The 24,112-nt window shown below is 48.4% G+C and overlaps 2 protein-coding genes across 7 annotated transcripts in view; one reads left to right on the plus strand and one right to left on the minus strand.

Annotated features, from left to right (window-relative positions):
* LOC135917315 (DNA primase large subunit-like) overlaps window positions 1-24,112 on the minus strand; it is a 77,176-nt gene that overhangs the window by 51,175 nt on the left and 1,889 nt on the right. For 2 of the 5 annotated variants that reach the window (XM_065450884.1, XM_065450879.1), the window contains exon 2: window positions 20,874-20,956. The exons of 2 other annotated variants lie outside the window; for them this stretch is intronic. Coding sequence is in view for 1 of the 3 variants with exons in the window: in XM_065450879.1 (XP_065306951.1) it covers window positions 20,874-20,956 (83 nt within the window). In the remaining 2 variants the exon portion in view is untranslated. Of the gene's footprint in view, window positions 1-20,873; window positions 20,957-21,040; window positions 21,195-24,112 lie in introns of those variants that run through there. One more of the 5 variants, XM_065450882.1, reaches the window with a different exon arrangement.
* Window positions 7,656-24,081, plus strand: LOC135917317 (peroxiredoxin 2-like). 2 transcript variants are annotated; one of them, XM_065450887.1, is made up of 7 exons: window positions 7,656-7,909; window positions 14,589-14,813; window positions 22,752-22,889; window positions 23,034-23,150; window positions 23,269-23,391; window positions 23,472-23,602; window positions 23,890-24,081. In XM_065450887.1, exons 2-7 carry the CDS (start codon window positions 14,707-14,709, stop codon window positions 23,976-23,978), a joined length of 705 nt encoding a protein of 234 aa, XP_065306959.1. In that variant the 5' UTR covers window positions 7,656-7,909; window positions 14,589-14,706; the 3' UTR covers window positions 23,979-24,081. The 2 variants fall into 2 exon arrangements, with proteins under 2 accessions (XP_065306959.1, XP_065306958.1); XM_065450886.1 differs by lacking the exon at window positions 7,656-7,909 and adding an exon at window positions 8,101-8,174.

The raw sequence follows: 24,112 nt of genomic DNA on the forward strand, positions 1-24,112 counted from the left end.
GAAACAAGGTCTTTGCGGCACAGGAATTTGAGGACATCGGCTAGCTCTGAGCTTGAACTGTTGTGTGTCGGGGCGTGCACAAGCGGCTGCGGACCAACTCGTAAGTTCATAAGACGACTCGTAGCTCCAGCATGCTTACAACTTGGGTTGTTAGGGGCAGCATCGTAGTCAGGTGGACGTTCATCAGCTCGCAGACACATCGAATTATTCGCAGCTGTGTTGGCCCTCGGCGACGTGCGAGCATTGTTTACGTCGTCGCTTGAGTTGGTAACGGCCTCCTCAGTAAACACGAGCGCAGAGTTGCGTAGGGCTTGCTGCTCATCGATATAACTCCTAGTCTGCAGCGTTCGGTCCACAGGATGGAGCGTGCGCATGCGCTCCCCGCCATCCTGCTCCACGGCTGCCTCGAGCGCATTCGCCTGTGCGTTTGCAGCTGCCGCTTCTTTTTCATGCTGCAAAATATCCAATTCAGCCTCAATCCTTGCCTTCTCAATACGCATCGCGGCCTCTCTGCGACCAAACTCTGCTCTGGCCCGGACGGCTTCAGCTTGTGCGCGTGCTTGTACGGCGGCTAGGCTGATTGTTGACGAGCCCGATCGTCGTGACCTCGAAGAAACGCTTGAGTGGGCCGATAGAGAGTGCTGCGACGTTACCTCTTGTAAGCGGTCGCGTTCTCGTTCTGTAGCCTCACGTAATTTGTCGCTTACAGTCACATAACGATCTGCGTCGATTGCTTTCTGGAGTTCTAATTCCTGCTGGGTTTCCGATCTGCTCGTTTTGGCGAGGAAGGTAGAGTATCTGGCGGCGACGTGCTCGTAGCGCTCATAACTTGCGCGAAGCTGCGTTGCGGCGTTGTTAACGTCTTCCTCTTTCGCACATGACACTTTCAAAATAGCTGTCTCCACGTTCTTCCTGGCAGCGTCTATTCTCCGGCAGTGCTCTTCGCGACTCGTTTCATACGTTTCTTTACCTTTCATGGAAAACGTAGTTGCTCTTTGTGGTCGAATATTTGCCGTGGAAGCTTCATGCTCTGCTGTCATAATTTGAGACGTTTCAGGCGTCAGCTTGTCCTGATCCATTTTGGCGTGCGTGCTTCACGACGTATCTCACTCAAAGCGGACGTATGTGGTGAAGCCTGCTAAGCTGCGCGATGAAATTTGAAACGAGCCCACCTTGTCGTTGCCCTGTGTGCCGTCAGCTGCTCAACTTGTAGGCGATGCCGTGTCCTTGCAGTAGGCGGATGTCATGGTCAAACCGGAGGTCTTGCCGTGCGACGTATTCCACTGCAGCGGACGTTGAGTTGGCGGCCGATGGCAGTCGACTTCACTTTTTTACTATGCTGGCCTCGCGGATCGCACTTGACGGGATCAAAGCGTCCGCTGTCCAGCTAGATAACGGGTCGAACGCAGTTGAACATTTAAAACAAACTTTAATTACTCTGAGAAGGTCAAAAAAGCAAGTCAAAAATACACAAAACGTTCAGTTTTAGCCCCTTAAAAAAGTGGTCCGGTCTCTAGGGCTGGTGGGGCGAGTCTGCCCGTCCCGCGCTTTTCCAACTGCGGTTTCCATCCCCGTCGCCGCCCCCAGGCACGGGAAACAACAGCCGACACCCCGAAGCGTCGTCACTGGAACCGAACGGAGGGAGCGGAGTCCTTTCTCTCGCGCACAGCTTGGAGTCCGCGGGGGGCCAGTGAAAGAGAAAGCCATAAAAGTAAGGAAGGCTTGCTTCCCTCTTGAAAGAAAAGTCTGGCCGTGAATTCGCGACGCGCACAGAACAGGCACTTCGTAGTGTCTTCGTAGCTCTCCAGGAAGAGCTCTTTAACCTTGGGTTTTCGGACCTCCAGTTTTTTTTTTCTTTTTTTAACGTGCGCCCAATGCACGGCAGACAAGCGTTCTTGCATTTCGCCTCCATCGCAGAATGCAGTGCTCAGCGCAAAGACAGCTGTGCTCCTGACCAACCCATGAGCCCAGCTGCAGCCGAAGCTGAAGGCCGTCGAATGTCAAGTTCGAATAAAACGGAAATACGTATCAATGTGACAATATGACGACAACTGAAGCGACATAATTTCCTTTTGCTTCAGCACAGTTTGATCGTACATTTTATTTAGCTGCCTTGAACCTACAACCGCTACGCTATACACGTCTTTTTTTTTTCGTTTTGCAAGAAGGCGTTTCGCAGCGCCTTTTTGCAAGTTTTCAGGCAAAATATAGGTCAATGAAGAGGTACATTCTTAATTTGAAGCTTTGGCTTTGATTGTTTCTTTACCGGTCACTACAATAACATGATACGATACGTAGTTTAGATGTTTAAACACTTGTCTGCTCGCCCACCTTGAGTTAATTCCTTAAAAAACAAAAAATCACTGCACAAGTTGTAAGCGCTAGTGTATATGCCTTATTTTTATTCTCTATACATCCGCATACGCTCAGTCGGCAACAAAAGCTTACGGGACACGTAACTGGGGAGATAAAAAGAAACTGAATTCTCGTCAAGCCTGTGGGCACGTGCGCAACCTGAAGTTCAAAGTTTCAACTTGCAGCAAGTTCGCAGTTCGCACAGTGATTCATTAAATTACAAGTGCTATCCCTTAGCAGATCAGAAATTTACACTTGTCGCGGGACTCCGTCGTGTCTCGTACACTTTCGTGGCCGACTGTAGTTAAGCAGGGACGCAACTCGAATCGCACGAGTCGGACCATGCGGACTCTCCCATTCGCATGCGACGGCGTCCATGATTGCCTGACCGCAACCGTAGCTCCCATTTCCGTGTCATATGACTGCGAGATAATAACAAAGTGTGCGTATACGATCTAAGAGGCACGCCTCCGAGATGCGAGCGCACCGCGAAGGGATTATTATTACGCGCCGACAACAGAAATGACGCCGACGCTCGCCGAGCTACGAGGCGTGACGAGAGTCTCCGCTTCCTACATAGACGGAAAGCTTGCCCATTGTCTGGTGTGGCCTCGCGTGTGATATGCTGCGGTGCGCGTAGCGTTTTGTTTATGTACGCCATAATGGTCGGGTAATTGGAACTTGGCTCGGTGCTTGCTTTTAATGCGAGCGAAAAGATCATTTGTATACGTGACGAAACGTAAAAGAAACCTACAATGAAGAACTCAATGCTTGCACACTGCACGATATGCGTGCGTTTCCCCGTACACTTGGTCGTGTTGCACGCTGGTTCATATATGACTCACTGAAGCAGTTTGTACGGAATGGTGTAGGGTATTACGAAATATGATAAATAAAAGACGGCACTATATACGACACTTCCAGATGCAAACACCGTACATTCATTTTTGTAGGTTACGTTAGACGTTTGCGTCTGTACCCTATAACAAGTCTATTTAATGAGGGGGAAGAAAGACGAGGGTAATATCGTAATGCATATAAAGTCAACAGCTGGAGAAACAGCTCTGTAAAAATTAGCAAATAACGACAGAACACTCTATAGAGTGTTCTGGCGTTATCATATCATCACATCAAAACTATCACCCTATCATGTCCTACCTCATGTTTTGACAGGAGAACTGAACCACGAGATCCACTCCTCCTGTAATGAGATCCGGTCTTCCCGAGTACATGGCCTAACCTGTCATTAACCGAGAAAGATACGCACACTCTGATGACTTTCTTGGAATCAATTCAGAAGACGATTATACACGCACTTTTGTCTGCCACCGTGCGCGTGAACATTCTCTCTCTCTCCTTTTCCCCCTTTTATCGTTTCCCTCTTTCAATCCCTGATCCCTTTTCCCCGCGCAGGGTAGCCAAACTGATGACTGTATGGTCAGCCTCCCGGGACTCAAGATCATTCTTGGTCCTTGGACCGGGACCTCATGCGTCGTAAGCTCGGAGAGCGACACATGCACTGCTGCAGTATCTGAAGTAGACAGATCCAGGGACAGACTATGTGCACCTCCAGAAAGATCCTCAGTTTCCTCTCCTTTCTTCGATCCCTCCTTCATTTCTTTGCATCCTTGAAACATAACTTTGACCTTGCGTTGCGACTGCCCAGCATATATGCTGGAGCAAAGAACGTTAGACAGTTTCCTGGCCAGCGTTGGCAGACAACTACTGTCAGAGGAAGCTATCCTCGGCCCATGGCTTGACACTGCAATTTCAGTGCGTGCAACAAAAGTATTGTTGAAGTTCCTGCAGGACACCAAGCTCGACGAGCGGCTCTAGCGAGGCAACTGTCTCATGTACATAAGCCCTCGCCACTTCTCTTATCATCATCATCCATCCCAATACTTTCACTCCCCTTCCCTCTTCCCCAGTGCAGAGTAGCAGACTAGAGCGCACTAGCTCAGGTCGACCTCTCTGTCTTTCCTATCAATAAATTCTATTCACTGACCTTGCGTTATGTATAGCAAATCAGGCGCGTGCTTCCGTTTTGCCAGGAACTGCCTTTAGTTTCCTTTCTTTCTCTCTCACTCACGATTATATCTATCAGATGTATACGGCCGGCATACACCGCGTACAGGCTGTAGCCAAGCGTCGGCGCAAAGCCAGGTGATCAATGTGAGCTGTCGCATCGCCGACATATCTGACAGACGGCGCCGGACGGAGAACATCCAAAGAGCTAAAATGTAGCCGAAGATTGGCGGCACATCGATCACGTGACCTCGCATGCAAGACGGGCGTAGGAAGCAGGCGGCAAATAGATGGAAGGCGGACACTTGCGGTAACAAAGAGCCATCATCGATTGTGGCGTCGATATATATATATATATATATATATATATATATATCCTGCATATTGTCGGCGTCACGGACTGGGCATCATCACGGGTAATACGATTCGACATGCCGCAGCCAGTATTACTCGCAAAAGCATCTCGGGTTGCTCAGTAAAGAACACCTGTTTATCTCACGAGCTTGCTGAAAATATATAGTACTGAATTACCCCTCTGAACTATATGTATTTTGTTCTTGATCAATTTTCCTGTAAAGCATACAATGTACACTCGCGAGCAATATCAGAGGGAACGCCGAATCTCAATTTGACGCGTTATTGTGTAACGTACGTGTAACTTTACCGCCGAACATTTAGTTTCATTCAACGCGTTTATGTGTTGAACGAGCTTTCAGCCCCTATACAACCATCTTGGGAGCATGCTAGGTGTTTGCTTCATTATGCTCGAGGCGTTACAACGACACGTATACTCGTACCTGTTTGTCGCATATGTATTTCTCGTTACGTATAGGTGTGCGTATTTGCGACACATTATTTGTAAGTTTTGTCGCATTCGTTTCAATGTCGATGTCAGTCTGTCTATCAAAGTTGACTGCACACACGTATTAGCGTATTAGTAAAGACAACAATATTCTACAACTGTATAGTCATATCATAAGAAGCCAACAAACACACTGACACCAAGGACAACGTAGGGGAAATTACTTGCGCTTAACAAATGAAATAAAGAAACGATAAATTTATGGAAATGGAAGTGCATGAAAAAACAACTTGTCGCAGGTGGGAAACGATTCCACAACCTTCCGCAACTGCGGCAAGTTGTTTTTTTTTTTCATCCACTTTTATTTCCATTAATATATCGTTTCTTTATTTCATTTATTAAGCACAAGTAATTTCCCCTACGTTGTCCATGGTGTCAGTGTTTGTTGGCTTCTTCTTACGATATGACTAATAAAAATCGGGCCCCTCGGTTAACCCCCTTTGTTCACAATATATATCTCTAGAATAACCCAAAACCTGCAACGCTGAGCGACCAAGTGTTTAGCGAAACTCTCTAGTTTTCGCTAAAGAGCCTCCTTCTCTCTCATTAAGGTAACGAGTGCAACACGTGATCAGCGACGGCTAAAACGAGCCGGCGCTTCTGTTTACGTGCGCGCTACCCAGGAAACGACGAAAGGTATAGTCATCGATCCGCTGTCATAGGCGGCCCGTTCTGTTTACCTGCTGCCACAGGGGAGGCGCGAAGCGTGGAAATCACTTCGCCACCGCAAATTGACCGCCGCGCCACCTGAAGAGCCCGCAAGTGGATTACGCATCGGCGCGCATAACTACATAAAGAAGCACTCAAGAAATTTGCAATCTGACCCAACAGCAAGAGCGCGGTGACAAAACCGGGTGGCTTGAGTAACTATACACGGTGACCTGCAGATATTATGGACACTTTCAGCTATTTGCCATTGGTTTCATATCGTGGATCAACAGGGACGCTAACCACAGAAAAACAAAATCCGTTCAAATCGATACTACGTACCTTCTTTCAAAGCTCTATACTTTAAAATTTTCTGGCACGAGGTCGAGTACTTTTTACGTTATTTCCCTGCTGGTCGCAGTAACTGTCTAGCGCAGTCATCTAACACCTGAAAGGTGATCAGCGGTGAAGTGTGGGCGTGTGTGTGTGTGTGGGGGGGGGGGGGGGGGGGTAAATGAACAGGGAGAGAGGATAAAGAAACCTATTTACATATACACAACACAGCGAAGCTAAACATTTCGACAGAATTGCCTGTCTGGTTGGGAAATTGATTAGGACTTGACACTGACTCCAGCCAAATAACTGAATTTTATTAGCCCAACACAGCGACTAGGTGAAAGTAATCCATTGTGGGCTTCTGGAGTGACTTCCTCGAGAGGGTTTGACACCCCGCCCCGCACACCGAGCAGGCTCGCTGAAAATTTCTCGACTTCGCTGCGTCTACACAGAGTTAGCGAGAAGCAGTTACTTTCACGATGTGGCTGGAAGCGCTAAACGGCCAGCAGAAAGTGACTAAAAAGTCGCTAAAACTCCTAAAATCCAAATTTGTCGTTAATTAAGGGAACTAAGACCTCGCTAAGCTTAGCGATTTTCTCGCCAAGTTACCAACACTGATGACCGGTGGCGTAGCCAGAATTCCTTTCGGGGGAGGGAAAGCGGGGCACCAACATGAACATTTCGGGGGAGAGGCACAACGGGCACATGACCCTTCCCCTGTCCCCGTCTGAAATCACCGCGAACCTATACGCAGTTATAAGCCTGCACAGCTGTACACAGCAAGAGTGGTGATTATGATGGTGGTTCTGTGCTTCAACTATGGCACGTACCCGCATTGTGGTTAGGCCCATAATGGAGTATGGTATTATATGAAAAACTTTATTCAGGTCCTTCAGGGTGCCACTAAGAAATATTAACGAAGCCAATTGGACTGTTTGGAGAAAACAAAAAAACATAATTTTCTTCGTCCACTTCCTCTCCAGCGCTCCACGTGCATGAGACCGAGTTCGGAGGGTGCACCTTTTCAGCATCGTGACGATGTTTGTAAATTGCAGTATTGTCATCTAGGTTTCATTTATTTCCCAAATTTCAAGCAGAAAGATTCCAACAAATCATCTTTCCCCACGCAAACCTTTTGTTCCATCCTTTTCCTGCCCTACTATCACACCAACCTTGACCCAACTCCTCTACAGTAGGGTTGCGCCGCTCCATTTGAGATCAGCTAAGTAACCATCTGGTAAATTACGCACTATTCTTGTTTTCTGACGTCTTTCTTCTTATTTATTTCTTCTCTTTCCTCCTTAGAGTGGTTACTGTGTTTTAAGTCATGCTACCTCCGCCAGATCCGTGGCCTCTTCCACCTTTGCGGGTACGTGGCATAGTCGAGTACCATCATCATCATCATCAGCCAACCACTCTGCGAACTCGGTTAATCCACGCAAGCCACGTCGAGGATTCGCGTCCCCCGATTCATCGCCTCACGCACACGTCGCGTCGTCGAACAGAGGCGAGGCCAAGCGCCCCGACACGGACCGACACCCTCGCGAGCCCCCAGAGCTTGGCGTGCACGTCCTGCACGCACGGCGGCATTGATTAGCCGAGCCGCGGGTCAGCCCCTCCGAGGTCGCCAGCGAAAAAAAAAAGGCCTGCTTCCCCCGCCTCCATCGTCGACCTATTTATAGGGTGAGTACAAGCGTCGCGCGCGCCGTTTGCACGACCCCGCGTACAGACCTCGCTGCCGCCCTCCATATGCTTGCGTGTCAGCAGCAGCAGCAGCAGCAGCAGCAGCAGCAGCAGCAGCTGGTAGCGTACAGTGCCGTCTGCTACGCCATAGTGGCGCCCACGGCTGTCTGCAGCGGAGTGTTCGTCTGCGTCGCCTCGCGGCGCCCATGGGTTCCGCCTGCTACCGCGCTTCGGCTCATTACGTCGTGGGAACTCTGCAGAGCAAGTATGCACATAGGTGGCGCTGCTCACCACTCCGACTCGGCACGGTTTAACGAAACGCCGAGGTATTCACCCAGCCAAGACTGTAGGAACGCAAACTTTATTTTGTTTTTTTTTGTTTTTTTTTTCGTAAGAAAGCGATGGAATTCAAAGTTTAAGGGTGCGCGAACTGCTCAGCGGTCGAGATGAGCAAAGGAACGGTTAGAGACGTGGTGGGGGAACGTGAGCAGGGAAGACATGGAGCCGTCGTTGTTACGGGAAAGTGTAACTTTGCAATGTAGCGATAGATGCTTTAATGAAGAGGAAGAATGTAGAAATTGGCAAAATGCAAGACTGCAGTAAATCAGTAAACGCAGCAAAACTTTGGTGAAAACTATCGGCGACTTTTTGTCGTCTTCCCGTTTCAAAACAGAGGCCAACAGTAATCATCATTCATAATCGCGAGTATCGTCATCATTCCTTTTGCTCATTAGTGCCTGTCATGGTCGAGCGGGGTGCGCTGGTGTACTTACATTAAATCTGGCTTTTTTTCGAAAATAATGCGCATAGCCACAGGTCGAGCGGTCGTCCTGTCCAGTTTATTCTGCTTCTTCGTCTCATGTTCCTGAGCGCTGCTTCACACGTCAAGATGCTTGATCTACAATCTCCTCGTATAGTAACATGCTAATAGTCAGTCGCGAAAAGGAGAGGCACTTGCGTCCCCTACGCTCCGCCCTATACCCTTAACATCAATCCATACGTCTCTATAGTGGCGCATCTCTAAGTAATCTTTGCAAGTTGCGCAACGTACACGCCGCGTACAAAAATAGACACCCAATTTGCGAAAGAGAAAATTGCGCGGGAAGCGTGTCGCCTTCATTGCACAAGGTCGGCATAATTAAGTATGCATGTACCGGTTCCGCCAGTAAGAAGGAGAGCGCGTAATCGGCAACGGTTACTACACGGAAGTGTGACCTTGGGAGCGGCTTGATTCCACATCCCAAGAGGAAGCTTCGCAGCACAGCAACACAAAGGACTGACAGGATGAAGACAAACGCAAACGCTGGCTTCGATCCTTGTCTAGTCTTCGTCTTGCTGTGTTTCATTGCGCTTCAAAAACAAAAAAAAAATGCAACACAAGCTAACCTAACGTCGCTCACTGCTGCAGAAAGCTTTAACCCTCAGGAGCTCCCATCCGGATGCACGGGAACGGAGAAATCTTTGCCGCCGACGCCCACTGCGCCAATTTCTATTTCCTGAAACTCCCCAATTTTAGAACAATTTTCATTAAAAATTGGGAAGTTTTAAATTAAAATTCTGCGTTCTATAGCTGCTAGAATGTAACTTTATATCTGAAATGTAACAAAGTGATTCACGACAGCATTTCTGCGCTTTACATGTATTCGAATACTGAAATCCAAGGTGTCCCCGAGCTAAAAATGCACCATTTCATATTGGTGCGTATTGTACTAATCCCCTCTTTCTCTCTCCCCAAGTCTCCTTCTAGAAACGGAAACGTGTTTTTAGAATTCTCATTTTGCTAACAGGGCGGTGACCGTTCGTATTTACACCCGCATTCGGTCAAACGTTACCAATGTGAGCAGACATGTCGTACAAATTGCAATAGGTGGTTACCAAACCCACGCCCTAGCGACCGTTGCCTCCGAGTAAGAGAAGGAGATCTCGAAGGCTGCGCTTTTGCAGGCTGCACACGCCGGAAGTGATTGCAGAGCCAGAAACAAGTCTTAGCCGCCATGTTTTAGACATCGCCTAATGAGCGGTATTGAGCTATCAAGCGGTACTCCACGCTGATCAAGAATTAGGGAAAGTGCACACACGTGACGGGAGAATGACAGCCATTGTCAATCGGCGGTGCTCTTCAAGGTACTCGTGTGGCTCTGATAACCAACGATAAGTGTCAGCGAAAGTCATTACATCACCTCGAGACCGCTTGCCGATATGGCGGGGGTCACATTCTCGAACACACAGTTCTTTCGAAACGGGTCTTCCTGAAACACGTCCGATAAGGCAACGCGTACTCGTCAGATATACGCCGACGAGTACGCGAATGCACAACTATACTGCCGTGCACTACAGTGAATGCCAACAGTTCCCTTGCATGGACGCGGGGTAGAGGCTGCTTGCAAGTATGCGTGAGAGCAAGATAAAAATTATCCGACCTGTCCGTTGCTTGAATTATAGCGGCAGGTCTACACAACGCGCAAAAGACGAGGACATCAGAAATAACACAACACAGGCGCTGACTTCAACAAAGTTTTACTTGCGAATCCGCCAGAACTATATACTTTAGACATGAGCAAAAAGTAATATAACACTTATATGATGTGATACATCTTCTCATGAACCCCTATTGCATCACAGCCGGACAGTTGATTTGGTTTTTGGCGAGGACAAATGTTTTATTACTTTTTGCTCCTGTCTGAACTATATAGTTCTGGCGGTCTCGCAAATAAAGCTTAGTTGAAGTCAGCGCCTGTGTAGTGTGCTTTAGTCTGTCCACGTCCTTTGCACTGTGCAGATATGTCGATATCGAATGACCAACTAGCCCAAGCTTCCACTTTATCCTGTTTATCATGTCTATAGCGGCATGTTCGTAAGAGATAAAAAAAAAGAGGCGGGAATGTTGGCTTCGTTCACACCCGAGCTCAGACTCGATTGAGTAGCTCAGCAGTTCATCAATATTGACTTCTTCGGACTCGCATATTACCCGCGTGCCAGAATATGCGAGTCGAAAGTGTAGGAAATACGCACCGGGATATTCAGGCGTATCCGTTTTAGTCTGAAATGGGGATCGGACGACGTCTCGTCTGGTCGAAAGTACACTGTAAAATAATTTACACCCTTAAAAGTGAAAGGGTGTAAATGTATATATAACTCACACCGTCTGGGTGTGTCATATACATAATACATTGAGGGTGTGAGAAAAAAATAATTTACACCCTTAAAAGAGAAAAGGGTGTAATGCATCTATAACTCACACCCTTTACCCTTCGAGTGTACGTTATATAAATAACACCCTAAGGGTGTGAGTTAAAGACACATTTACACCCTTTTCACTTTTAAGGGTGTAAATTATCTTGTAGTGCACATTCATATTAGGACAAAAAAGTAACGCCGCCCCAAGGTGGTGTGGTCAACGGGTTCGGACGTTTCGGCTTCCTCGCGGAAGCATCGTTCACTTAGTTCAAATTCTATTGAGGCTGTCTCAACATACATGCATCAGTTTGTAGCGAGCTACCTCATTCGATGTTAGTATACGAGGCCTCAATTTTCCGAACCAAGTCGATGGTAAATTAGGTCCAAGCATAACGTAATTAAAAATATTTGAGCAAATACAAGTTTCAGCTGATTCACGCGATATTACGAATTCCAGTAATCGACCCGTTCGCATCCTAACGCACTAAAGAGCAGCCGAGAGATACAACTTGAGAGATATGCTATCCACAAGGGATAGCAGAAATATAGAGATAAGATAAAGAGACAGCCTAAGCTACATTATCGCGAGGTTTCCGAGCGTCGACAGAGAGACGGATGCAAGCACTGCATGCGACTGCTTCAGGACGTTCTTTTATTGCCGGTTGCATACGTGCGTACATACCGGAAGTCCTATTGTCCCACTGTTCCCAATGTCGGTGCCACCTTGACCTTCGAAACGAGCAGTCTCGTATCGAACCCCCGGGTAGCAAGCAAGGATTCAGCGAGCAACTCACAGAGGGTCGCCGTCTGTGGTAACGGAGTGCGACAGAAGGTCAAGCTATACCGCGGAAAGCCTGTACATACATAGCAGTAAGCAGCACACCAAGGCGCATGTTTCTATGGGCATACATATTAGGTCTGCGCTTGGAAAGTGTGTGTACGGGGGGGGCAAGGGGGAGGGGGTACGGAGCTAGTATGCGTGTGCGACGCCGCGGAGAGTGTGCCACTGTTTAACGTCTGGCCATATACGAACGACGTCGCGGTTAATGGACTCCGATCACGCGACTCTCGGTGTCCCGGAGGAGCCATTGACGGCTCGAGTCGGCAGGTGCAGTCGAGGCGATGAGCCACGCTCGCAGAGCGGGAGCCTCGTACAGGAAGAACACTTCCACGTTCGGCAAGCCGACCAGGGTGTTCCTCAAAGTCAGTCCGAGTCTGTGAGTTGCGCTTGACATGTTTGCTAGGCGGACGTTGTTGAAAAAAATATTGAACTGTTGTGGCATCTGGGATTTCAGTTCAGTCGAAATGTAATCTAGAAGGTAATCCGCGTTTTTTTTTTATTAATGCACGTGCAGTCACGAACGTCCTGAGGGATGTCTTCCATCTTACGTCTTCGTGACATCCAGCTTAAGTTATGAAAAGAACTCGTATGGCATACGTTTACCCGTGACAACTCAGAAACGTATGATTCAAAGAGTAATTGCTATGGGATCAAGCGTAGTCAAACAAAGGATGTCGCTGGAGCCATCGTTTCGACACGGGGACTTGTCCTTTTTTATGCAAGTCACCCTCGTAAGACAAGTCCTCTTTGTCAAAATGGTAGGTCCGGAGAGGTCCTTTGTTCGGTCACTGCCGATATTCCTGCGATCCTCTGGGCTGTTTGACAAAGCAATTCACGTTTCTCAAAAATGCACGTCCAAACATAAACGTCTCTATGTCGTCTCACAGCTCACGTCTTTTCGACGACTTTCGTAACCATAACGCTGCTGCAGGGTAGCTAGCGTCTATTCGTTACAGACAGCGTTTTCGAGCAAACGCGTAACGTCTGAAATGCGGGCTTAGGCAACGCGGGCCCACGTGTGACGAACGTCGTGCAATGCTTGGCAGGTTGACGTATTAACACTGTCATGTAAAGCACTCCTCTGCCTAAATAGCAGTGAAGCTCGTTAGCAGTGAAGGACATGTGCCAGAGTGTTCCCGCTTGTGCACGGTGACATGTGACAAGATATCCCAAGCGAGATTTTAATTTGGACCCCGTTGCGTCCCTGTACACGTGCCGTTCGGCTCGAGTGAGTAGAGTGGTTGTTAAGGGTGACAGTATTAAGCCTCCACGCTGGAGCAATCCGTCCCACAGACGAGCTATATACAAAACGTTTCCCAAGGTTTATTGTTATTTCCTTCTCTCCTACCCGCTCCACTCCTCCCTCTTGTTGACCAGGCACTTTGGAAAAAATAAAGCAGCGAAACGCCGACGTGTTTTGAAGCACGTTTGGAGGCCGGATGTCACAAAACTGTTCCTATAAGTGTACGTGTATGTATCGCTTCCAGACAGTACATGACCCTTGTGTAGCCTATAGCTTCAATAGCGCGACAGCGACATCTGCACCAAATTGTTTAAAAACCTAATTATTCAGCCAAATGTACATTATTATTTGCCGTGAAATTAGTGCCCACATTGTCAAGTAATTCACAAAATTGTTCCTATCAGTGTATGCGCATGCATCCCTTCCTGGCAGTACACGACATTTGTACAGCCCAACTTCGATACCGCAACTGCGACATTCGCCACAAAAATAATTAACCTCATATTCAGCTAAATGTACATAACATTTTTTTATAAATTTATATTACGCACCTCGTCAGGTAATTCACTAGAACACGCAGAATTGTGTTAACTACTACACCTAATTAATATTTATTTATTTAGGTTTTGGGAGATTTAAAAAAAAACTAGTGCCATATGTGTTTGTGGTTTTGTCAGTGTAATCTGCCGCAAGAATTCGCAGGCCAATGTAATTGCGACCACAGATAATCTCCTACAAATATATATATATGCTTCAAGCAACTCTGGCCCTCCGATTGCCGATATATCATGATAATGATGGATAGTGCATTGATTTGTCTTATGTACAGTGTAGCCCCAGCGAGCAGGACGGCGTCACACGGATTTAAAGCCATGTCTGGCTGAAATGTACAACAGCCGCGTCGACCACTTAAAGGAAAATATTAAGTCGAGCAAGATCCATATACTATTCGCCTAGAAGCCTATCATCGTTTTCTGTGTGCAACTATATAATGTTGTTGCACAGAAAATCGCCGCCATAGATTTCGCTGCTGTTCCTCAATTCGAGTTCCCCGCGGCAAAACCAACGAGCTGACGCGATGTCCACGTGACCTCCCTCCATGACGCTGTCTGTGAATGAGCCAGTGCCGACGTCACATACGAGAGGTACCACAGTCCACAACAGGTGGCGCCACTTCGATTTTTGCATTTTTCTCGCCTACAAAAGCTCTGTCCTCGCTACGAATGACGAATTCATTATTACAGTAGCCTAATATCTTTCAATCTCGATCGAGATAATATTCACCTCTAGTGCCCCTTCAAGGAAAGCGTGTGCCTTCCGTTTCTACGCAAGAATGTATAGTTCCGATTTGAGAGCCCAACTTTGACGCAAATCTCTCGCTGACTTCAGGCGCCCCTAAAAGCGTTGTTGCGGTGCAGGTTGACCGACTTGCCGCAAGCGATCAAGGCAGCCGAGTCGGGCAGCACCGCCGTCCCAGAACGCGATCTGCAGCCGCAGCGAGCAAGTTCTGCCACGTCGTCTCCAGAAGGTGACGCCATGCCTCAGGTGCGATCGCACCCCAAGGAGGGCTCAATGGTCAGTGCATCGCAGCGTCCCATGCACTACCCGGAGTCGTCTGCTACCACCGACCTGTCGGACCTGGTGTGAGTTGGATGGGTCGTCTGTTCTCTGTGCCGGATAATTTAGAATCAGAATTCAGAATCAGAATTGTAACGTACAACATGCAGACGATGGGTCCCGTTGTCAACGACTGTAGCCAATTTTGAGGGGGTGTTGCCGTAACGGGACCTTCGACTTCGAACATTCCTTTATGGCAGACCTCGTTCTCGGCCTATAGGCGGTTAATACTTGAAGGAATAACTGCAGCCCTAATACGACAGACGCAATGCGTTGGAGTTTATTAGTGAAACATATAAAAGTAGTTGCCGAGAGGCTTGACATAAAGGCAAATGAATGCCTGAGAAAGTGTCACGATCACGTGATACAAAACGACACAACGAGCACAGGGTGGCAACAAAAGGGAGGGAACTCACCTAAATTGTAAAACTGGGTGCCAGAGTACTTGCATTTCAAAAAAAAAAAGGAATAATTATCTTACACTTAATTATCAACATTAACGTTCGTCACGTTCGGCTTGCGACATTTCTTGTGCCAGCTAGTCGTCTTAACGCTGCGGTTATCCCTTTAAATTTCTTCTTGGGGCAATTAAACAGGTACGTCAGAGTGACATGAGAGACATCGAATGACAACAATAAAATAAGTTAGTGGAAAGGCCAAGAACAAATGTAAATCGGTCGCTGCCCCGTCGTTCTCTTGTTGACATTCATGATTATATTGCGCTTAGTGTTACACTGACGAACGTAAAGAACAGGACGCGGACTTACGTAGCACAAGTACATAGTTGCGCTACGTACATCCGCTTCCTGTCCTTTAGGTTCGTCAGTAATGTAATGTAATCATGAATCAGTAATGTCAGTAATCATTCGCCAGTAATCATTCGTCAGTAATCATTCGTCAGTAATGTAATGAATCATGAATCATGTAATCATGAACGTCCACACGCCGCTAACCCGTTGCGCGATTCGACGTAGCAGCATAGAGGATGGCACAGAGAGCCGGAGATGGCCAAAGCGAGCGCCAAAAAAAAAAAAAACGTCACGATTTTCTGCTCAGACGAAACTACCTTTTGCGTCATGAAATCACAACACAGACACCTCCTGGGAAACGAAATCAAAACTGGTTCGTAGCGAAGCTATTATAGTCAATTTTTCAGAGGGCTTGTAACTTTTCTCAAAGTCTAGGTCTTTCTATCACTTAACGCAAACAAATTACCAGTCGAACATACCATGTTAGTATCCCTTTAAACCCCGTCGATCGCGAACCAATGATGTCTAAATACCCCCCTCCCCACATTTTCTTTTTCTTTTTCAGACACAGTCACTTCAATTGACCCTGTCACTTTAATTGTCCCTGTCACGCGCACGCCCATCTGCGTTTTCATTATGGACAAAAGCGCGTCCACGTGTCTCGTCTACGTTGAGTATGTTCACAAACAATCCGCACGTTTGTAAACAAACAGGCATAGCGCAGGTAAAACGAGCAGACGAGTACGTTCACACTGCTCTTTTCACTCGCTGTTCATCCTTTTGAAAAATAACGCTTGACAAGCAGCTAACCAAAACTCGCATACGCGCAATCTATTTTTACCTTCAGAGAAACTTCACGCCGTTAACAGCCAGCCGATCTTTTTCTTCCTTTTTTTTTTTGCTTACATCCGCGCGGATTGTGACTGCAGCTCTGCCGCAACATCTTCGCGTGACGTCACGTATTTCGTGGAATGCGCCGCGGTAACACCTCCCCCCCCCCCCCCCCCCCCCCGCGTTGACCACTTCTTTTGTACGCAGTGACCCCGTCGGTCTCTGTCCGCACCCGCTAAGTCATCGCCGCTCGCAGGTGTCGTAATACGCGTCCCTCCACCCCCGAGCGGGGCGGCGAAACGCTCGTGTCACGTGACGGCATATGCCAGGGAACAAATTCGTTTCACAGTTCTCTCACGTGCGCGCCCCAAGGCTTATATAACGCTCTCGAGACGTGCGCGGAGAAAACGCGAAAGAAATGCGACCGGAAAGGAAAACGAAAAGAAAAATCAATGAATGAATGAAAGAGAACGAACGAAAGAAAGAAAGGGACAGGAAAAGAAAGAGATCTGATGACATATACGTCGCACTTTGCGGCATGCGTGCATGAAGACGTGTTCCTGCCTGGCGGGCTGGCTTCGTCACGCGTTTCCGTGATGCGTTGAGCGTTCCTTTTTCTGGCAGGAATCGAAAACGTCGAGAGAGAGAGAGAGAGAGAGAGAGAGAGAGAGAGAGAGAGAGAGAGAGAGAGACGAGATTTCCTTTATGTCGGTGCTGTGCGCGACCACAAAAGGGCATCGAGCCAAGGTGGTGGCAACGTGCAGTACATCACACGTACGCCGCGTTTGTTCCGCGTTGGAGTCAGCATTGAACGTTATGGAAGTTGCGCCACAGTTTTTTTTAACCAGTTTTTAACGGCGCTCAATCGTGGGCATGCTCATATGAGGGCACTCGAGCCACATTGCGTGTATTCGCGGGCTTCTTTCACGCTCGGAAAAAAACACCTTTGCGTAGCACGTTTCGAACAACGGAAAGCTGTATCGGGAGTTTTTCGTGTCATCCTACAATTTTCTCATTGGAACTTTTCCTCTAATTATAATATTCGAGAAGTCGGTTAATTAAGACTGATGATGTAGTTAGGCGGAACGAAAAAAAAAAGTAGTTCGAGTATCTCCAAGCGACGGTAAACAACATTACGTTTGTTCTGTCCAGCTACGTGGCATTTGCATATGTTTTAAAGTGCGGCTAAAGTCAGCCGAGACACCCTGTACACACAGGAGGCATGAGCAAGCCGTATCGCGACGTCATAGGCGAAGACTGGACGCCATTTCTGCTTCATCAGCTATCTGAGGGATAACAAATAATACGGCGAGAAAAGCGAGCCCAAACTTTTTTTTTTTTCATCACATATTCGTATGTGGTTCCTTACTAATTGTTAAGCCTTTCAATTAAATTCGGTCTAGCTGGCGCTTACCGAGTTTCGAGTATAAAACTGCGCAGTGTTGACAATGCGTTGACAACGTTGACAAAGCGGGACACAGAAGCGACACACCGAGATCGCCCCCTCGTTTCTGTGTCTCGCTCTGTCGACGTTGCATTGCGCAATTTCACTAGAAGCTTCGTTATCGGTATACTGATAAGCGAAAAACAGATATAAGAATAAAACAGTGTGATAGATAGACACGAAAGGTACAAATATTAAATGCACGCAAAATAGTAATAATATGTTTGATAAACCTTCTCTTTTCCCCCTCTCCCTCTTTTTTGCCATCTATACAACCTCTGTTGTGCCGTTCATTTCTGTTTAATCTAGTTAACTGCTGTTAAAAATGTTTTAAAATTAGACGGGCTTTCTTTCCCAACCCTTGACTTCACAACTCAAAACGCGAAGGTCTCATCTTACCTTGTAGGTGTTGGCCTGGATACTCATCAGTTAATAACTAACTATAAGATTTACCGTTACTAACTCGTTGTTACTAACAGTTCCGCATGTGAAACTGGCGCAGAAGTGCATTGGTGCATAGTAATACATCATTTGTTTATTACTTCGCTCTTGCTTGCCTCGCACGTCAGCAGAAAGGAGCGACCTAGCGTCAGGTACCGTAACCTTCGATGATAAGCACAATGTTGTTGGCTTGCACTATCTAATACCGGTCGTTTAGTATGTTCGTTGTGTGTGTGTTCCACTTGCAACCTTGTGCCCTGATGAATTTCACTGGAAAGCTAAATTAATTGAAATATAATTAACTACGCTCTGTGACCACCTAAGCATTCGGCACGCAAACTCCGCCCACGACACCCATGCCCGCACCATGTCACGGAAATAAGAGAACGTAATTGGCTGGTGCATCTACACATGATCTTTGAGTTATATACATGTACACGTCGACGTAACTGCCACCACATTCTTCGGTTGTCACCAACCGTAGTGTAAGAATGAACTATAATCTTGGTGTCCAAATAGTTGTTGCCAATCTGCCGCCATTTTCGGTACGTTCTTTCCGCTTCGCCCACTCTCTTTATGGCACTGCGATCTTGTAGTCTGCCGAATTCAGGCCTTGTGATCTGTGTACAGGGTTCATACTGAACGCATGACTCTAAATTCAATAACGATTCAAGGATTTCAAGGTTGCCGAAGTCCAAAATTCAAGGACGCGTGGAAACTAACCTCATACACATACACTGAAAAATAGTGAAATCTCCTTCTTTGCTGCAATTTCTTGCAGTTACGCTGCTGATGAGTCGGAAACACGCTTCGAGCTCTTCAGGTGGCTTTTCAACGTTTACGTTCTCATTGTATATATCAGTGGCCTTCCAGTATGATGGTCAGTAGTGTTCCACTTTAGCCAAACATGCACACTCGCCGTGTAAAAAGCCAAATGGCAGAAACTTACATTCCGCCTCAAGAGTCTGAAGCTCGCAAATGGAGCCATGATGGCTGCGGTTACAATCAACTAGCAGAGCAACAAAAAGGTGGCACGGCTAGGCAGGCCGTTTGATCTGGCTTTGTCTAGCAGCACGATGGCAACGCTGAGTTAAACACGCACGTCATTGGTGGCTATAGACACACCCCATTGTAATCGTTTAAAGACACTCTCAAAAGAAAATGTGTAGGCTTATTTACCAATAGACAGTGTCCGCGGCATAGTCCCTATGCAGAGTTCGTTACTGTGAATGTTCGAAAGTCGATCTCTCTTTTTGAATTCAAGGGTATTGATGGATTCTAGATGTACGGGCACTGAATATATATTATATGTCCATGTCGGTATTATCTCCTCAAGTGATTTACCGATGCCCATCGCCGTACACCCCTGAACAAGGCAGCTGTTGCAAATTCTGTCATATTGATTCCTTGCCACCTGCGTGCATCCATACTCAAGTGCTGGGCACAGTCCGGAAAATGCGGTATGCGCAAAACCTTGATTGCCGCACGGCGACTGGGCCGACATAAGGAAATGTACGGCGAGCGGTACTCGCAGCTCGCGCATTGCACAACACGCAAAGTGCCCGCGTCAGGCCGGTGGCATCTTTCCCCCCTGTTGCTCGCCTGTCGTGGGCGATAGCCACGTTTTCCGATGGAGGAGCAGCCTCCGGCAAGTTTTGTCGGCGTTGCGAAAGCGTCGACGGCGCCCCCTGTAGCACTTCGTGCGACAGGGAACGGGCGTGCGATGAAATCGGATGACGATGACGGATCTGTCACCGTCTTCGCTAAGTGTAGTGGGAATAGTGTGATTTATCACTACGCGAAGCCGTTTGCAACTGACGGTGAGGTAATGCGAACGTCGCCGTCAAGGTTTAGGCTATGGAAAGAATCGAGGAACAGGAAGCGAGATATATAGCCGCTCGCACAATTGCAAGCCGCGGCGAACTGATTTGAATCACTCGGTGAATGTTATTCTCGTTGCATCAAATCGTGTGTTTTCAGTTCACGTGGGATAGCAGGATCGAGGCCTACTAACGGGGGCGGTGACATGCCATGCCATGCTCATCAGGAAACCAACACATATCCACAGTGTATTTCAACAACGGCTATTACAACGACACGAAACGCGCGGGAGTGTGTTGTAAAACAAACGAGTATTGACGCAGATAAGCCCTAGCAGACGACGAACGCGAGAGCGATCGCCCGGCAGCTGCCAAGCGCTACTTGTACGCAGGCTAGAGATCTTTTCTCAGAACTGAGCCGGTGCTTCCTTTAGCCGGTTTTAGGCGTGTTCCGTCCGCCGCCGCTGCCAAGAATGCAAATAATACGGACGGGCGCCTCGCGAGGAAGAAGGGGAAGAGAACGATCCGTGACTACATCATCGCGAAACGTCACGCCACGCGCGTGACGTCACCAGGGAAATCCCTTTCGTCTGCCGCAACCCGGCCGCTACCGTGAGAACCCAGAGAGGTGCCCCTCGCTTCTTCGAATTCTGGAGGACGTTACCTCTGTCCGCTGTTCTAGAAAGTTTTGGACGGCACGCCAACTGCCAAAGCGACCGCCCGGGAACAAGAAGGATATCCGCGGTCTCCGTTTTTGTGCATCTCCTGATACGCGCGACAATATAGCGTAAAACACTTCACCTCGTCAGCTGTCTTTTGTCCTTCGTTAGTAAGCAGCGCCGAAGTACCGGTGCAGGTATCGGTGGCAGAAGGAAACTGATCCCCTGAAACCGAGCGAAAGGCATGGTGTTACCTGTGAGTGTGGCTGTTCGGCCTACGCGAACGCTAAAACTAACAAACTCGCTCACAATTTTGCAGCCAGCACCGTCGAGCTTAAGTGAAAGACCAACCGCTAGAACTCATTTACGCGATAGTCAATAGGCTTGGCCATCTTCGCAACACTTTCATCTCAAACATCTGCGTTCCTACGACGCAGCGCTGCAGTCGGACAGCCGGTACGTAACATCACATTCACGTACTACGTTCGCGATACCAAAACCAGACAACCAGCCGCACAGTCGAAAAAAGCGCGCCCCCGCGCGGCGCCTCCTACCAAATCTAATATGAAACGCGATCAAAAATGGGGGGGGGGGGGGGGGGGGGGGTGAGAGACGCCGCGCTGAATCGGGTCGCAGTATGGACACTTGTTACAGAATTCACTCATTCGCTTTCTCAGAATCATAGGAACTCGATATAAATTGAGCTCACGCCGAATGTTGCACGTAGCGGGAACCTTCTCGAAAGCGAAGCTGCATGACGAAGCCGTTAAAAAAGAAAGAAGGAAAGCCGCCCCACGCACGCGCCGACGCGCGGCTTGAGCAGGCAGCCGCTCTCCGCCTGTCACGTGACGCGCGCCGATTCCCTCCTCCCGCCAACCAACGGGGCGACATGGGGCGACACAAAAAGCACAAAAACCGAAGGACGCGCTCCCGCCGTCGCAGACTGCTCTCTCCTTTCGGGTCAGTGTAGCGGTTTTCGCCTGTGTCTCCGTGGATTACCCTTTATTTCTCTTCTCTGCACGTCCGACCCCCAAATAACGTGAGTAATCGTCGCGCATTTTCGCTGAAGCTCGTTTCGCGTGCCCCAAGCTTGTGTAGCGGGCGTTTTCGTGTCGGAAAGACGCGCCGTTCTGCCCGATCCCCATTCATCCGGCCGGCGTGGTGTTCGCGGCCAGGCTTGAGGGGAACCCATTGTGCCTTTGTAACCTCGACGTTCGTCTCGCTCGAGCCTCTGGTGACTGGGGACGAATTGCCAGTCTGCTCATTGTGATCGGCAGTGCGGCGCGGTAGTTTTCTATCAGTCCAGAAGTATTCCGAATATGCGAATCCGATACCATACGATAGAATTTCCGCATCGCTTTTCTACCTATTGTAATACGCCACTCGCATGTTGCCGGGAGCTTGCATGTAGTAAGTCATTGCGCGAAGAAAGATGTCATTCCTGCTGCTTTATCGCGTCACGCCATAGCGTTTGTTAACCGGATAAGAAAATACACGCTGCAACGGTGTCATATGATTCGTTCATGCTGGCATGCTCGTTACGGCGATCAATGAATGTGCCGGCATGCGCGGCGTGGCACGTATCGCATTGTTCAAGGTCGTCTTTGCCTGCCTTGTCGCAGGATTCACATTAGATTCCGCGGTGCCGTTCGCGTTTTGTCACGACCTTTTCATTCTCATTTTTTTTTTTTAATTTCCCTCCAGCTTGACAACGCGCGCCCTGCGTTCGCTATCTCGGTCGGCAACTTTCTTCGTCGATTGCAGCAGCTCCTTCTTTCACCGTAGCTGTGTCCCCGTATCGTTTATCTCTCATCACTCCACGTATGTGCGTGAGCTGTGCTTCGGTTACGCTGCCTCCCCCCCCCCCCTTTTTTTTTTATTCTTCCTGTTTGCGTCCGCGCCGCACCTGCGTCTGTGCGCCTGTCGCACTTCGCGCCAGTGCTTTTGCCAATCGGACCGCACCTGTATCGCTCTGAACGCCGACCTTTTCGCCCTATCTTTCGTTTCTTCGCAAATCCAGAGAAATGACCCTTCCACAGCTGACCAAGCCCGCCCCGGACTTCTGCGGTACCGCTGTGATCGACGGCGAGTTCAAGGAAATCAAGCTGTCGGACTACAAGGACAAGTACCTGGTCCTCTTCTTCTACCCGCTTGACTTGTAAGTATAATAGGGCATGCACCATCCAACCGCTTGTTGACGCTTGTATTTTCATGCGCTCTCCCTCACTGCCATCGCGGCGCGCGCGTTCGGCACAAAGTCCTCACCTAAAATTTTGTATATTCTCCTCACCACCCCTTTCAGCACCTTCGTCTGCCCCACGGAGATCATCGCCTTCAGCGACCGAGCGGATGAGTTCCGCAAGATCGGCTGCGAAGTAGTTGCCTGCTCCACCGACAGCCACTTCTGCCATCTTGCATGGTAATGTGCCCGACGTTCGCAATCGCTCAATTTGCTCATCGGAACCCTTCCGTTACTCCGATCAGACGCACGGAAAATGTGTAGGTGCATATTTATGCTCAAAACGTTCTCCCTGCAGGATCAACACGCCCCGCAAGCAAGGTGGTCTTGGCGAGATGAAGATCCCACTTCTGGCTGACAAGACCAGCAAAATCGCCAGAGCCTACGGTGTTCTGAAGGAAGATGATGGTGTTCCCTTCCGGTTAGCTAGTCTCCTTACATTTCAGATAACAATCCTTTATCTGCATACACGCACCACACGCATGTCCTCTTGCATTTCAGCGGCCTTTTCATCATCGACAACAAGGGCCTTCTGCGCCAGATCACGATGAATGACCTCCCTGTCGGCCGCTCTGTGGACGAAACTCTCCGGCTTGTCCAAGCCTTCCAGTACACCGACAAGTATGGAGAAGGTATACAGGCCACATTTCATAGGTTACAACTTGTGCTTAATAGGATGCTCGTAATTGGCACACGCATACCTGGCATTCCCACTGCTCACCTTTCTAGCCGTTTGCTCGTTGGGTCAAGCCATGCATTCTTTAAAAACGGCCCGTACATGCACGAAATCCCATTTCAAACATTGGCTCCCATCTGGCCACTTTTCGGCTGCTACTTGATCGGTCAAAAAGCTGTGCTCTAGAACTTCATTGGCTTAAGTGCTGTCCTTGGTAATGGTGTGCTTGTCACTAATGTGCAGTTTGCCCCGCCAACTGGAAGCCTGGAGGTGACACCATGAAGCCCGACCCCAAGGGCAGCAAGGCCTACTTTGCAAAAACTGACCACTGAGTACCCTCTTCCACAGCTTCAAGCCAAAGCCCACTGTTGTTCCACTCCATGTCCATGCGTGACACTGTGCTTCATGTAAAGTATTAAAATAACATTTTTCATACTTCCCTGTTTGTGTGTGCCTTCCCTCCTGC

The sequence above is a fragment of the Dermacentor albipictus genome, chromosome 9, assembly GCF_038994185.2.
Source record: "Dermacentor albipictus isolate Rhodes 1998 colony chromosome 9, USDA_Dalb.pri_finalv2, whole genome shotgun sequence".
Classification (NCBI taxonomy): Eukaryota; Metazoa; Arthropoda; class Arachnida; order Ixodida; family Ixodidae; genus Dermacentor; species Dermacentor albipictus.

Bases quoted from the DNA above. Each gene is read 5' to 3' on its own strand.
- LOC135917317 (XM_065450886.1), top strand. From the start codon at position 8,116: ATGGGTTCCGCCTGCTACCGCGCTTCGGCTCATTACGTCGTGGGAACT. The intron at 8,175-14,588 runs GTATGCACATAG...GTTGCGGTGCAG, and splicing joins GTGGGAACTCTGCAGAGCAA to GTTGACCGACTTGCCGCAAG. The intron at 23,151-23,268 runs GTAATGTGCCCG...TTCTCCCTGCAG, and splicing joins CACTTCTGCCATCTTGCATG to GATCAACACGCCCCGCAAGC.